Source organism: Phyllopteryx taeniolatus, chromosome 1 (assembly GCF_024500385.1).
Source record: "Phyllopteryx taeniolatus isolate TA_2022b chromosome 1, UOR_Ptae_1.2, whole genome shotgun sequence".
NCBI lineage: Eukaryota > Metazoa > Chordata > Actinopteri > Syngnathiformes > Syngnathidae > Phyllopteryx > Phyllopteryx taeniolatus.
Genome location: NC_084502.1, coordinates 3,094,428 through 3,109,824, shown reverse-complemented (window position 1 = coordinate 3,109,824; position 15,397 = coordinate 3,094,428). Strand labels below are relative to the sequence as shown.

General features: G+C 41.3%; 1 protein-coding gene across 4 annotated transcripts in view; it reads right to left on the bottom strand.

Moving 5' to 3' along the window:
* plcg1 (phospholipase C, gamma 1) overlaps positions 1–15,397 on the bottom strand; it is a 28,254-nt gene that overhangs the window by 9,146 nt on the left and 3,711 nt on the right. For 2 of the 4 annotated variants that reach the window (XM_061751616.1, XM_061751788.1), the window contains exons 3-24: positions 8,496–8,648; positions 8,317–8,410; positions 8,174–8,221; positions 7,785–7,869; positions 7,565–7,648; positions 7,174–7,196; positions 7,023–7,092; positions 6,841–6,942; positions 5,985–6,103; positions 5,490–5,575; positions 5,077–5,197; positions 4,699–4,867; positions 4,310–4,432; positions 3,969–4,070; positions 3,641–3,828; positions 3,095–3,295; positions 1,551–1,670; positions 1,265–1,445; positions 1,064–1,141; positions 885–988; positions 633–726; positions 483–555 (exon numbers count right to left, since the gene is read on the bottom strand). In XM_061751616.1, coding sequence (XP_061607600.1) covers positions 483–555; positions 633–726; positions 885–988; positions 1,064–1,141; positions 1,265–1,445; positions 1,551–1,670; positions 3,095–3,295; positions 3,641–3,828; positions 3,969–4,070; positions 4,310–4,432; positions 4,699–4,867; positions 5,077–5,197; positions 5,490–5,575; positions 5,985–6,103; positions 6,841–6,942; positions 7,023–7,092; positions 7,174–7,196; positions 7,565–7,648; positions 7,785–7,869; positions 8,174–8,221; positions 8,317–8,410; positions 8,496–8,648 — 2,418 coding nt within the window. The remainder of the gene's footprint in view (positions 1–482; positions 556–632; positions 727–884; positions 989–1,063; positions 1,142–1,264; positions 1,446–1,550; positions 1,671–3,094; positions 3,296–3,640; positions 3,829–3,968; positions 4,071–4,309; positions 4,433–4,698; positions 4,868–5,076; positions 5,198–5,489; positions 5,576–5,984; positions 6,104–6,840; positions 6,943–7,022; positions 7,093–7,173; positions 7,197–7,564; positions 7,649–7,784; positions 7,870–8,173; positions 8,222–8,316; positions 8,411–8,495; positions 8,649–15,397) is intronic. The other 2 variants (XM_061751701.1, XM_061751876.1) reach the window with 1 other exon arrangement.

Below are 15,397 nucleotides of genomic sequence, written 5' to 3'. Positions count from 1 at the left end.
TTGATCAATTTTATTTTGAAAATGGTAGATTTTCTCTTGAATTCACGTGATCTGTTTCAAAATTCAAAAAGTATTGTTTTGATACCACATTTTATTTGAATACTGCACGTGCTGGGAAATGCACAATGTTAAAATTAGTATTGCCACTAGAGGGAGCCAAAATCCCAGCTAAACGCAGGGAAGCAGCTTTTAGGATCCTAACGGCTGTGAGCTGAGGCCACAATGGCAATGGGTGTGCCCTGCCTGGCCCGAGGGCCTAGATTACAAACAATATGTGAGGGAAAAAAGGGTTGTAATAAAACAAAAAAAGCCCTATTGTAATATTACAGCTAGATAAATCAAAAAGCAGCATAACAAGTCGGAAATGTGTAATCATGGACGAAAGCTGCCCTCTGGCAAGGTGACTGCCAGCGTGCGCTGCAGCAGCAGCAACAGCACACCAGAACAGGAAATGGAGTCTGGAAGGTGGGGGTGTCGCTCACCAATCTGACAGGAGGAGACGTCCACACTTCCTCTCAGCAGATCTCCGAGAGGGCTGTTTTCTGTCATCTCCTGCTGGACAGGGAAGAGGAGCAGAGGTGAATCGAGTGTAGCTGAGGAAGCAGAGAGCGCCACGTGGATTTGATCCTCACACTTCTGTCCGGCTCTGCGGCTGACGGACTGATTTCTTCAACATAGTTCGCAGGAAACCACAGCTGCTTCTTCCCTCCACAGTCGCCCTTCCACCTGGCCGATGTGAATGGTGGGGGTGTAGTTTTATTACTAACAGCACACTGATATTGACGAAAATAACAGCCAGCCAATCCGAAAACCCCCACCAATCCTCATCCCCTCACTTTGCTTAAAAGGATGAGAGCTACGGCCATAATGGACGTCAAACTCACCATCCTCCTTCCTGTTTGTCCACATTAGAGATGGTGGCGTTTTTAGTGAAGGAGAGCTCGTCATCTCTTTGGGCTTTATACTCGTACATGGCTCTTACTGTGCACTGTTAGGGGGCAGACAGGAAGTTAAGGAAATGTCAGAGGAATCTCAACTGACCCTCTCCAGAGGGTACACTCACCTTAAAGGTAGGCATTTGATTGGCTTCCACATAAAACCCAGGATTTCGGCCGTCGTAGAGCGACCCATAGTCGGGCTCCTGTCGGACAACACAACTCTTCTTACCTGGACTGTCATTGTTTTATTCAACATTAAAGAACCACACAAAAATCCAAACAATTTGTAATTATCAGTATCCGCTCAGTCCAGTTGTGCTACTCACAGCAGTGCCGATCTTTTCCAGTGTGTCCTCGTTGATGGGATATCGCAGCTTCATTTTGCGATACAGAGGGTGCTTTTCGTAGTAGCTGATGAGATCTACGAGGCTGTCAAACTCAGAAGTGCCCAGCACCACAGTCTGACCCTCCTGCTGTACACGACAGTGCTTAATCTTGCCCTCAGCCCTGCATAGCAAACATAGACACAGAATAAATGACTAAGTGCCACACGATTAATAGCCTATCTTTCCAATCTCTCTAAATGTCCATAATTAAGTCGCGGCGACTTGCCTGAAGGAAATAGCAAATGAGTTGGATTCAGCCCTCTTCCTGACAAGGAATGCCCCGTCTCTAGGAACTCTCATCAGCATATTCTCAGCATGACTCCTGGATAGGTTAGCATGGTACCACCTGGAACAAACAACCAAAAAAAAAAAGGGCCGATGAGAACTTTATGTTTTTTTCATCTTCAGAGCACTTTAATTGAGGGCAGAAAATCCAATCTTCCCCTTATCATCGGTATCCCCATACCTGCTGCACAAAGTCTCATTGAAAGTGGCTGGTGTGTGTGTGCGTGTTTATTCATGCTTTGCGGTCCCACTATGTTGCAGATTTTGATTACAGTTGTTACTCAATTTTTTAAACTTTTTACAATATTTTTGTGTGATCCATTGCTCTCTCTCAGTGTTGTGTTTAAATGTGTTTGTATTGTTTTATTTGTGTTAATAGGTCTTTCAAAAAATTTAAGGGCCGTAAATGCAACAAAAAACATGCCTCGGGTGTATTTAGGGTATTTCTATTTCACAAATTTCACTTATTGCTGAGGTGGATTGGAATTTAACCTCCCCCTTCCCCCCATGGAGGGGGGGGGGGGGATCACTGCATACAGATCGTCAGTTTATGAATGGATAACCAATTTATTAGCATATAAATAACTACTTTATGAACAGATAACCATCTGATGAAAAAAAGGACAGTTATACTTTTACACAAAAGGATTTTAAAGACTTTATTGAGCTCTGGAAAAAGGATAATTTTCTCAAATTCACACTTTTTAGTTGATAATCAACTTTAATATTGAATATTTAGGGTGGTAAATATTATTTACTGGATGAGAGGAGAATATAAAAACGGTTATGTACAGTAACTTAAGCTGTCAGATAATTGTGACAGATTTAAAAGCCAGGAAAATTTTGGCCTGAATGACATCCAGCACTTACCCTTTGTTTGTCTAAACTGAACTGAAGTACAACACTCATTGAGTTCATGTGGATGTGAAAGGCCCAGTTCGACTAAGTTTTCCTTAGACCACGCCACTGTGCTAAGCCAGTGACGGCCAGGCCATAAACTGTGACAGCATGGTGGATCACTTGCTTGTGGTTTGATTAAGAAGGCTGTTAGCTGTTAATCAGGCTGCTCCGCTCCCCGCATATGAAAGCGGGTGAGCCCGTCCGCCCAGCCCACGGCGAGTGGCGCCGCCTTCCCCGCAAATGAACCAACTCCACCTCAAGATAAAAATACAATTACAAACTGTATGGTTGACATTTTTACAGCGCACGTACACTTTTATCTGCCGCCATCGCTTGCCATGTCACGTAAGCTTTTTTTTTAACACATGCATACATAATTTTTTTTTTTAATATTTCATTAAAGTGGTATATTTCATTAAAGTGGATTGTTCGCCGCAGTATTAGAGTGGCTCCTAACTACCGGAGACAAATTCTTTGTTTTAACATATTTGGCCAATAAAGATGATTCCCATTCAGATGAATGAGAATACACGCAGTCAACACTCTTAACAATGTGTCAATTCTTAATATGTGAGTGAGTCTCACTCTTTGCTCTCATGGGCATTGGTCTGCGGCACAGGCTCAGTCAGCTTCATCTCAAATTCATTGCAGCGCAACGCCACCTGCTGGTAGTGGTTGATGAGGGCAAATAGCGTGTCAAATACGAGGTTGTCAGTCAGGTAGAACTTGGGGCTGCCGGCCTCTTGACGGGAGTGAATGCGACAATGCTGCACTCGTCCAGAGCGCCTGGAAAACAAATGGGAATGGTAAAGGGTAAAAATGTAACAGTAAGTACTGTTTTCACTCAATTAGTGATTTCATTTATTAGAATGTTGTTGTTGTTGTACTGTCTTGAAAAATATATTTTCAGGGCCTTTCCAGGAAGTATTGCAGACAGATTATTAGGAGAATTGCAGTATATAAAGCAGTGTATGTGGTTTAACTTTCCATGTGTATCTGAAATGCACATTCACTTGAATGAATCATCAATGTGTCACTGGAGTCCTCAGTTGATAAATGTAACGTAAAAAAACTATCCGTTTTAAATATCAGTTTTCAGAAACCCCATGTAATACCCTATGTGGAACATACCAGAAAGACAGTGTGTAATCTCCCACAAAGGTCTCACTCTCTCGAACCAGGAAGGAGCCATCAGGTGCTCCAGTCTCGAGGCAGTACTCCGACAGCAGTCGCTCAGCTATCTGTCGCCCGTCCCGCCCTGCACCCAACTTCCCATGAAACCACTTTTCCATAACATGCTGATCCATCCCATTGGAAACCTGTCGATTAGAGGGAGGGACTAATAAACATCTCAAATCCACCACAAACAGGAAGTACTTGCCGCCTAACATTTGAAGTGTTGCAAAGATCTAGTTCTCTCTATTCTAGTCTCTATTCAAATCAAGTGAGGACTACTAACCTCTCTGTGCTCCTCCTCCTCATCATTACCCTGATTACTTGAGGTCTCTTCTGAGTAGTAGATCTTACTGCTGGTCAGGACAAAGAAATGAGGATACCACTCCTGCAGCGAGAGAGACAGGATGTGAGAAGGCAGGATGCGTGAGCTACATTAATTATTTAGAACATCCATGTGTTGCACAGAAATCTGATCACCATCTAACCAGGAAAAGCAATTCTAGGATATTTGGTTCTAAGCAGGATAAGGTTATACAATAATATAAATGCACAAACAAACAGTGAACAGACTTGTGTGTCCCAGAAGTTACATGTTGAATTTAAGACTGTTCCAAATACAGTTACATGATTGATGGGGTCCTCCAAATATAGGATTCCGTTTTTTATGGAGTTGCTGATGTCGTTCTCCGAGTAGGGAGTAGACGTGGACACCTCCTCATAGGCGCTGCCCTCAGCAAGCTTCTTATGCTGCCGTGCATAAAAGAAGAGCATTGAGGTGAAAGATTAACATTAAGGATGAACAATCAATTGCAATTCCAATAATATCACAGTATGAATGAAAAAATGCAATTTTCCAGTCAAAAACACATAATTGTTATTATTATTAACCTAGAGCATACGGCAGAATCAACTTGCCACAATATAAAGTGCGCATAATGAGCCCAAACATGCGAGAGAGCGCTCAGTGGCAAGCATACAATGCTGATTGAAAAAAATGACATGGGAGGCTCAACCTTGATGAGGATCTTCTTTTTGAGCTGGTTGGGTGAGGGCAGGCCATCCGCAGCGATATCCACCGCCTTGGTCAGCAACATGTCTCCGAACAGTTTCTTAAAGTAAGTGGCCATGTTCCTCTGCTGGACAATACTGCAGTGGTCCTCAATGGACAGGATGATGGGAAAGCTACGGGAGTGATCAGACTTAAAAGTTGCAACTTCCCTTTTCACTGCACTTGGGTGCCATTTCTTATCTTATTTTCTCACACAGAAGAATTTACTCAGGCTACATTGTTTCTCCACACTTTGTGTGTGCACCCTAATTATCTTTGTCATAAATCACCGGGGACGCCTGGAACAAGACATTGAGATGGCTGACAGCCTCTGGACACTCACTCTGACGTAACAAATGCGTGCTCCTTGATGGTGGTCAACACATCACAGAATTTGATCTTTGTCGTGAGGGTGTGCCCGTGGTAGATTACTGGCATTCCATCTGGACCATCCCAGCAGTCCACTGCAAAAACCAAAACACATTCAGCAACTACACTACAAAAAAAGGAGCAAAAAGGAACTGGAAAAGTACTACAGAGCTACACTCGAAACTCGACTTGCTATTGGAAGTCATTGTGTGATGTGTTATTTACTTATTTTTCTGTGACATAAACAAACACTTGTACACAATTCAAAGAAACCAGCTTGACCAGTTCCCGTGTAACGTAATTTACAGTAGTTCTGAAACTGCTACTGTGTGTGCGCGAGGGTGTGTCATCTTACGGTAGCAGTTGAACAGGACGGTGTTTACTCACATTCAATACAGCGGCAACCCATCCTTAGACAGCGAGCATACGCCTCCAGAGACGACTCACTGGAAAACTGGTCTCCTGTCAGGTACCTAAAAATAAAGCATGCATACCCCTTTCATTCCGAAGCATTGACACTCTAATCACACCGGCATCGCTCACACACACAACTGTCATGCTGCCACTCATTTCAAACACAATGAAAGTAACATCGGAAGCTGACATTCTGCTCTTTCAATGAGTATTGTTTGGCAACCGGCACAAAAGGTTCACACTTGAACAGTGTTTCACACACTTTTCAATTGAAGGAAAACATGCATTTTCCTGCAAAATATAGGCATCTCATTCTGGAATTTGATTGTTGAATAATCCACTTTTATCTGATAGGTGACGTCAGTTCAAAAGCTCTTCTGTTCCAAGTGGAAGTTTCACACTGAATTGCTAGACTAGCTTTCCCAAGACCCAACAACTCGTGGAGACAGAAACAAGCCGGACCCTTACGTGTTGTGAGAAGAGGATATCCAGTAATGGGACAAGGGGTTGTTCATATTCTCTGGACACACTTGGTCCAAGGAGGAATCCCAGATGGTGTTCTCTTTGGAGAATAGGTATGTCAGGAACTAGACAGGTGAGCCCAAAGCAACAAGAAAAATATTTTACTGATCAAATATGAATCTAAAAGGTTCGATACAGGCAAATTTTGGCCAACATCCTGACTTAGATCCTCATGAATCTGTAAAAGAACGAAGTAGATTAAATACGATTCCCCTACACATACTGCACTTAAAATTTCAAAGGAATTTGGGTTGAATTACAGTATATTAACAAAGATAGAGTGCGTCTTGCTCGATATGTCAAATATACTGTAGGCTATCCATAGGCCTCAAACTAGCAAATTATCCATCATGAAAACAATGAAGAGATTTTAGAATTCATGGAACACATAGCAACATAAGCCTTGTTTCAGTGTGCGATTCCTAGCATGAAGCCGTATTATGTGCCATAATAGGACCTCGTGCATTCAGAGATGGTACCAGCTCCTACAGGCCGGTTAGTATAAATGCTCTCTGTTCTCTGCTGTGTTTAGTCAATCACCGCTTTATGGCGACCACAAAGGGCATCAGTCACTTTATGCATACTACGCATACGACGCCACAGCCAACCTAATCTAATTGTATGGGAGGTATTTAAGGCCAACACTGGACATTCTTGTCTCAATTACTGAGCACCACCTACTTACACAAACAATATGGGAATTTGGAGGGGTGGGGTGAGTGGAAAACATAATATGACAACTATTTAGCAAAAAGCTCCAAAAATAATATCAGGAAAATAAAGAATGTATGAACATATGTACCTCATCTTGGAGGAAATAAGGCTGTTCAACTTCTCTCAGAGGGTCTTTCAGGTAGCCAAATATAAACTCCTGAACCTTGCTGCTGTCTGTGGCCCACATATCCTGCATTTACAGAGAGTGTATCAAAACACATACATATTCAAGCCTTAGGGGAAGCTGCAATAAACTAGAGAGATTATTACCATTTGAGAATCAAGGAGGAAGCTCTTAAAATCCTCAAGGGAGATCCTCTGTTCTGGTTTGTCAATGAACCTGGCAGAGAAAGTAATGCCTCAGTAAGCACACATATGGGATGGAGCTGAGCATTGGCGTATTTGTTTAGTTTTGGCCTACCTCTGCAAAAATGGGATCTCCAGCTGAAAGAAAGACGGAAAAAGTCAGTGAATTGGAGGCCTGAGGATGGGCACAAACTAGTGTTGTGTGAGTGTGGTTATTCATGGCAGGCTCTGAGGTCATCCATTTATGTTAAATATACCCTAGCCTGCCTCCTCTTCATGTGTGAGTGTGCTCATGTGTGTCCTAATGGCCTTAAGTAGAAGGGCTTGCGAGTTTTGAACTGGATTGTATTGATCTTGTTGCCATTTGAGAACAGACAGATGGAGGAGGAAGCATGCCTTGGCAATGGCATCGGACTGTGGGGGTGGACTGCCGAGCGGATGCACAAACTCAGACAGACGTGTCTGTGAATAGTGGACACAAAACACGATGCATCGTATCAACTTACGTTCTTTTGAGCATCGAACATTAGGTTGCGATAAAGTTGGGAAAACTGGCTGAAGGATACTTCTCCATTCCTCAACTCTGAGTCCTGAAAAACAGATCACAAAGAGAAGATTACAAACGAGAGAGTCATCATCTTTCACCTCAAGTTTCATGCTAAATACTGAAGTAACCAGGGAAGGGAACAGAAGTGTCAGCCAGACTGTTAAGCAGAGGGAGGTTACCGGAAGTTTCTCTCGGAGGAACCTCATGTTGGGCACCCTGTAGTTGACCTGGCTCAGCATGTTCTTCAGATCCTTACAGGATATCCTAAACACGAGCACATGCTTGGTTCAAAAAATGAAACACAAATATGAAGATGCACGTAGACGCACGTCCCAGAAAGCTTTGGCCAGGGAAGAAAACCCCCACAGCCTCAAACTGACTTGCTCTGTGCATCTCCTCAAATCCTACACAGTCTGTTTCCTGCTGCAGGAAAAGTTGCTGGTGGCGTGGCTGAGAGGTTAGTTCCTTTATGGCATCTCACAACACGCATGTTTGTAGGTCATGGATGTTACTCATTTTGAAAAAGTAATGATAAACTAATGACAAAATTTTTAATTAAACAACTTACCTATCTTCTCTGTTGCGGTCAACAGCATAGAATTGTTTCCGTAACCACCTAAATAGAGAGAATTATGGACGTGGCACATTGAAAAAATTACAGTGAATGCAAAGACGTGGTCGTGGTATATGTCCAACCTTATACTTCCTTACCTCTCTATTTGAAATGGTGTTGGGGACTTCAGCGTGTCAGCCACAAGCCAGTTCAACCCCTTCACCCACATGGTCATCTCCTCATCGGATGTTGCTATTGTGATACAAGCAATAGACAATAATAAAGTCACATACACAACATACATACCCAGTCACTAAGTCACAGTCAAACGTCATACCTGCTAGACTGAGTGATTTAAGGCGAAACTCTGTCCCGTACAGAATTACAAAGCAGTGAGCTTGATCCAGCCTGGCTGCAGAGTCCTCCATATAGCGCTCAAAGTCCCGGGACTTCTGCCCGGGTCGGATCTCTTTGATTTCTCGGATGTCGACTAAAGATACGGCACACATATGACAAGTGTTGAAAAAAATTTGCATGTCTACACGTTTTGGTTTTTTTAAGTCCTAAAAACAACTGCAAATAAACTGTACAGTCTGAGTGATAACTACTTCTATTTAAGGAAAAGGCACAATTGCAATGGCAAATTGGAAGGTTAGTCCTGAATATCACAATTTTTTTTTTTTACAATTGCTGCACACTGTTATATCAAAGACGCAAAAGCTAAAATTAAATAAAAAATGGTTAGATAAAAATAAAAAATAAAGCAGACTGGACTCTGCATTAGCAAAGATAGGGCCACGCTACCAACCAGGCAAGTGTTACTCATTTGCAAACTACGTAGTATACCATAGCTAATGCTTGGCTGGATGAGTGAGTCTGCAACAGGCCCTTCTGCCACTGAAGACACTGCCAATTGACCATAGTGTTTTATTTCTAGCATCTAAAATACAAAGATAGCCTAGTGTTGCATTATAAACGGTAATGTGTAAATTACCAAGGTGCTGCTGCTTACCAAGTTCAAATATGATGAAGCTTTTACAGTCAAATGAACTTTAGAGATTAAAGACACACGTCTGCCTCATTGTAACCTGCCTCTGTTTATGAGCGCACACAAAGTTTACACGTGTGGGCTGACGTAACTCAAAGGCCTTGGCAGCGAGGGGACTCTCCTACTAATGCCTGCGCACACACGAGTCACATTTTTTTTTTCAGCTCCTGCCCTTCTTCCTGCTCCTGCATCACACTTCCTGTGCTTTTGTCACCTACACACCACATCGTGTAGAGGTGTACATGCTTTTTTGAAACACAAAAAAACCCACATAGGTCTTCTCACACTGAATTTCACCAAGCAAAAACGATAAATGGTCAACAGGGTTCACCTGTATAGCACAGTTCTATCTTTAAAATACTTTTTACACCTGTCACCTTGTTCACCCACTGACACAATAATTAACTCTGATGAATATTGTCATAAGAAACTAATAGATCCTTCACACATTGTCTGTACCACCTGACTCCCCCCCCCCCCCCCCCATTCCCTGCCACAAACTGTGTATATTTGAGTTCACCATATGTGCGAATAGACTTGCACGAAAAGAAAGACAGGTTGACTTGTATCAGTCCTATGCGTCAAACCTTTCGGGGCCTACTTGCGCAGATACCGGAAATAAGGAGGGAGCCAGAGGTATAACCTCATTAAAGGAGATGAGAGGATGTACCCTGCAGCACACTCCCACGCTTCCTTCAGCTCTCCATCCTGCCTTCCGCAAACACTTTGAACATCCACGAACAATGTGTACATTTATTTAGAACTATCCAACCATTATCTATAACGCTTGTCACCAATAGGGTCCACTCTGGTTTTCAGTTACCCAATATCCATTCTTTTTTTATTTTCATTTTGTGGTCTCAATTGCAGATATTTGGGAAGCGGCATTGTATTTCTTTTCTTATTGATTGTATTCAGCCTGTACCTCAATAGGCATACAGAATGTATGCAAAATAACACGGTCAAGGTGTGAGTGACACGAAGATTTTAATTTGAGAACATTCGAGAATTGCAGCCACAATGCCACGTCTGTACTCGCACTCGAAAAAAATGCTCCGATACCATTTTACCAGCCTGACATATACCATTCAGGCAAGCAGAGTAGGACTCATGTCAGCTTTGGGGTATAAGGTAAACATGGATGACAACACTAGCCGTCCCGGATCTGAGCATCTTGGAGCGGAGCTCTAGAAACACAATGTTTGCTGGACAGTGCGCCACCGCGTCTTTTACGGGGCGGCTGGGCGATGTGCTGCAGGATGAAAGTCAACGATGGTGTGATAATGCATCACTTCAGTTGTCCTGCTAACAGTTTTATTGTATAACTGAAATGCCTTGTGTTACAGGCTACATTTAACTGAAAAGTAAGTACCAGTTCTTGTACCCATCCCAAGTATTTTCAGGAGCTCGGAACAAAGGGACATAATCAGTTCCACTACTCTTTAGTACTTTATGAAAAAACAATTCAGAGAAATTCAGTTTATACTGAAGATGTCTGGTGCCTCAGGGATTATTCAGGCAGTAGACCAAGGAAAACACATTTTTATCAAAGTTCTGCTGAAATACCTCTTTTATGTATAAAAAAGATAACAGTAAAAGACAACAGCAGCAAAAAATAAAAAAATAATCTTGCCATGACAACTATACAAGCGACAGCGGTTGTTTCAGTGTGCACTTGCACGTCAGCTGATCCAACAAACAGCTTCGGGGAATCAGATAAGAACAAATGTCTGTCATGTTCGAAATCATTTTCTTCACTCGACACATACTGGAAACAAAAGAAGTTTCCATACACCAGTGATGTAAACACAGACACGAAATTATTCCCCCCCCCCATATTTCACATCTCTCCACTTGGGTGAAATGTTTCCAAATCAGGCAAGTGCAAATCTTAAATGGCATCAAATGTGTGACGTGCAAAAGGGAAAAAAATGTGTACCGTCACAGCAGGACTGGTGACAGGTGAGCCTCCATATTTACATTTCTGAAATAGTCACAATAGTAACAGCTACTAACCAAAGTTACATTTGACATGCACGCGACTGAGTGCCAAGTGTAAATGGCAAACAAAGGCTCATTTGTTCATCAACTCTTATTTCCATGAAAATACAGTACCATGTAGCTAGCTATACTAGCAACAGCACTTTGAATGGGACTTCACCAACCAGGAAAATCTTCCATTATGACCAAATCTTTCTGTTTAGAAGAAAAAATAGTAGACAATTTATACAGTATCTTCACGTCTCATTTCCCAAAAACTGAAGATAGAGAGAAGGTCAAATATTCAAGAAATTGGCAATTTTAAAATATTACTTAAACCAAAATGTTTATTGCTTACTTAAGTACAGTAAGCAAAAGTCACTTCTCCTTCACATTAATGTGACTGAAGATAAATATGGCTGTTGTTCTGCATCATATTTCAGAGTGAGCAAGGAATGTGTCATAGATCCTTCAGACATACTCAATACAGTACTGTATAATCATAACTCACTTATTTACTGTGACTAAGTGTCACATCTGTCAGTCTGTCACAGCTGAGTTAACTGCCTGGTCCAGTTAGTCTTGTGTTGCATGAGATCAGCCAGAGAAGACTGGCATATCTCAAATGTGTCCACATGCCCTATAAATAAGCAATAATACCAGAAACCTGAAGAGGATAACAGTGTCAATAAGTTTAAATACAGTGCCAGGGTTTCTCCTCCATACACATTTTGGAGGCGGCTCCCTCCGCCCAATTTCGGGAAGCCGCCGGCTCTAAACAGTCTAAGACATACCCAAAGCTTATTTGACCAGTAGGGTGTCATTTTTAACCGAAACTGTGGTATTACACCACGACAATGGCCCAGCGCTGTGTCAGAAATAGTTAGAAGTCGCTCCTAAAACCGGCGAAGATGAACCGCCATGAACGAAAGACTATTTGCTACTAAAAAATTTTTGTCGCTTATCAAACAGTTTATTTAACAGTTTTTACTAATCTTTCCAGATTTTTCCAAAAACACAGAGCTAGTGGTTTTGATCCTAAGTGAATGGACAAATTCACCTGGCTCAGACATACCAAGGAAGGCATGCTTTGTTTTATAATATGTCAGATGCATTATGGCCCGAAGCAGCAGTCACTTGATGCTGCGGATGAAACAACCGTGCATAAAGTACAGGCTGGGTACCTCAGACTTGAAGGTATTGTTCTGGATATCCGACATCTCATGAGGCTTTAAGGCTAACGCTCATAAAATGATGGCTATCCATCATTAAGGCAGCAATAGAATAAGGAAAATGCATACAAGGTGTAGCACATAAAACACTTCACTCTATAAATTAAAGCAAAAACCTTTTCCTTTTTTTTTTTTCCCAAATTGCTTGCTTGATTTTTTTTTATTTTTTTTATTTTTGGGGGAGAACAGTGCACTGGATTACAAGAAGTGCATGAGGAAAATTTACCAAATTGAAATGTGTCACTGAATCAAGATGATATTCCAATATTTTAATTGGCCTGAATATAGCCAAGTTGAAGTTGATTAACTTCAGTTTTAACTGTAAACACGTGAACTTTTGTTGTATTTAATATCAAATAGGGTTCTGTATTTTCATTTTGTATTTCTGTATAATAGTCTATATACAGTTAAAACCAGAACTTTACATACGCTACACAAAAAGACATCCATATTTTATAATTTATAATCATTTGGGTATTCCTAATTGACCTAAACCAGTTTTAGTCTGATTTCATGTCAGAGTGAGAATGAAAAAAGCCTAGGTCTTTTTATATAGTGTATGTAAACGTCTAGTTTCAACTGCATGATAAAAAGAAAACTTTAAAGAAAAATAAAACGCACTGAATACTACAAAGAAAATGTGTTTACTTGAGCCAGTGGGGGTAAGCGCATACACACGAGTGCAAATTATCACAATGGTACCACTTCTTGCCTCTGTTTGAGCAAGGAAAAACCCTGGCTCTACTATTCTCAAAAGTAGCAGTGAACTAATGAATGAACGATTGAATGAGTGAACCTGAAGCAAGCAGTAACAGACTCCAGCCTGGCTGGTTGTAACCCACATCATTCTAATGTTGTTCAGCAACCATTACGCAATAACATAAGAAGAATCCAGCATGTGTTTTAACAGAGTGCCCGGCATTACTGACTATTCGGCTTCTATAACAGCTGGAGATGAAAATGATGTGAAGCCAGGAGTTGATGGTAGTCACCAAATGAGTGAGCCTAGTGAACATTGTAGAGGGAGTTGGGATGACATCGAAGTACCATTAGCCATTTTACAATTATGCGACTATGTTAAAAATGAGAACCGAGGTGCATCTGCAATGCTAACCGTCTGTACCCTCATCACTCGCTATTAAAGTTAAGAGTTTTTAAAGTGAGGATAAGTGGTTCAGAGAACAGATGGATGGATGAATAAGTGTTTTAATTTATTTACAATATACAGTGGGTACGGAAAGTATTCAAACCCCCTTAAAATTTTCACTCTTTTTTATATTGCAGCCATTTGCTAAAATCATTTAAGTTATTTTTTTCCCCTCATTAATGTACACACCGCACGGCACGGTAGGTGTGAATGCGAGTGCGAATGGTTGTTCGTTTATGTGTGCGCTGTGATTGGCTGGCGACCAGTTCAGGGTGTACCCCGCCACTCGCCCGCAGTTAGCTGGGATAGGCTCCAGCATGCCCGCGACCCTAGTGAGGATAAGCGGAATGGAAGAATGAATGAATGAATGAATGTACACACTGCACCCCACCCATATTGTCAGGGGGAAAAAAACGGAATTGTTGAAATTTTTGGCTGATTTATGAAAAAAGAAAAACTGCAATATCACATAGCCCTAAGTATTCAGACCCTTTGCTCAGTATTTAGACCCTTTTGAGCTAATACAGCCATGAGTCTTTTTGGGAATGATGCAACAAGTTTTTTTTGCTGTTGTAAATTTCAACAAATTTAAAGTCACCCAGTGTCTGCCAGTTGCTTGTGTTAGACCGAGGTTACAGTTGATCCGAGTTTTTCAGCCTATCAAGACCACAAAGAGGAAATCAATTAGAGAGAGCAAAAACGTGCAAAATGCCTCTTGGAAGCGTCCATGCACTTCATACTTAACCACAAATTACGGGTATTTTCAAAGCTAATGGATATAATTGTCTCAGTGCCTTTGATAAAAGGTATAAACACAGCAAACACTTGTTCCAAGATTACACACTTCCAGTAAAAAAAAAAAAAAAAAACCTCATCCTCTATTCCTGTACATAAGTGAGGCGTCATTTCACCTGTACAGGAATATCAAATTTCAACCATGAACTCGTGTGTATGAGATATTTGCTTGTAGGGAATAGGATACTACTGTGGAAAAAAACAAAACAAAACAAAAACAAAAGGGCTGTCTTTTTTTCTTTTTCTGCTTGTGAGTGTGTTGCATCCGGAGCAGAGTGCAGCTGTGCACAAGACATCCTGCTACGCCAGAGGTAGACAACTAAACTACTCTGTGAAGGACCGCATGTCCTTAGTTAGGTGCACCATTGGCATCCTGGTACTGTAATGTAGGTAAATATTGAATCTACTTGAACTGACATCATCGAAAGTGCGTTCCGGGGGGTGGGGGGGTGTGGCAACTTTGCCTACTAAAGCCAAGGACGATCCATCAACTTGTGGACAACAGAACAAATCACACAAACATGCTTGAACAAAAGTAATCATAACGCTATTAAATTCAAGCAGCAACTTTAATGTATACAAAGACATTGTGGATACAAATGAAAATAATGAATGTTTCTAAAACACAAAAACCAAGACGGTTCACTGGTTATATTTTCATAACTTTTCTATTATCCATTTTTGTTCCCATTCGAGTTGGCGTCATAATAATACTAATAATAACTAATATGTATATAGCAGACCTCTCAGCCGGTATTGCACACCTTTTGTGAACACAGAACTTTGGAAATGTCTCTTTTGTGACTGGCGTCATGCAGTTGAGTCCATCTGTTTTGTCAAGTTTGGAACAGTGACTCTCTGTTCTCTGTTTTTATGTCTCAAAAGTATTTTTTGTCAAAATAGCTGCCTATTGTCGTACAAGAGTGGCTCCAACTGCCAGAGACACATACACACATATACACAGTATTATATATGCATAATATGTATAACATAATATCTATACAAGGTCCCACTTTTGCCCATATTTTGGTTCTGTC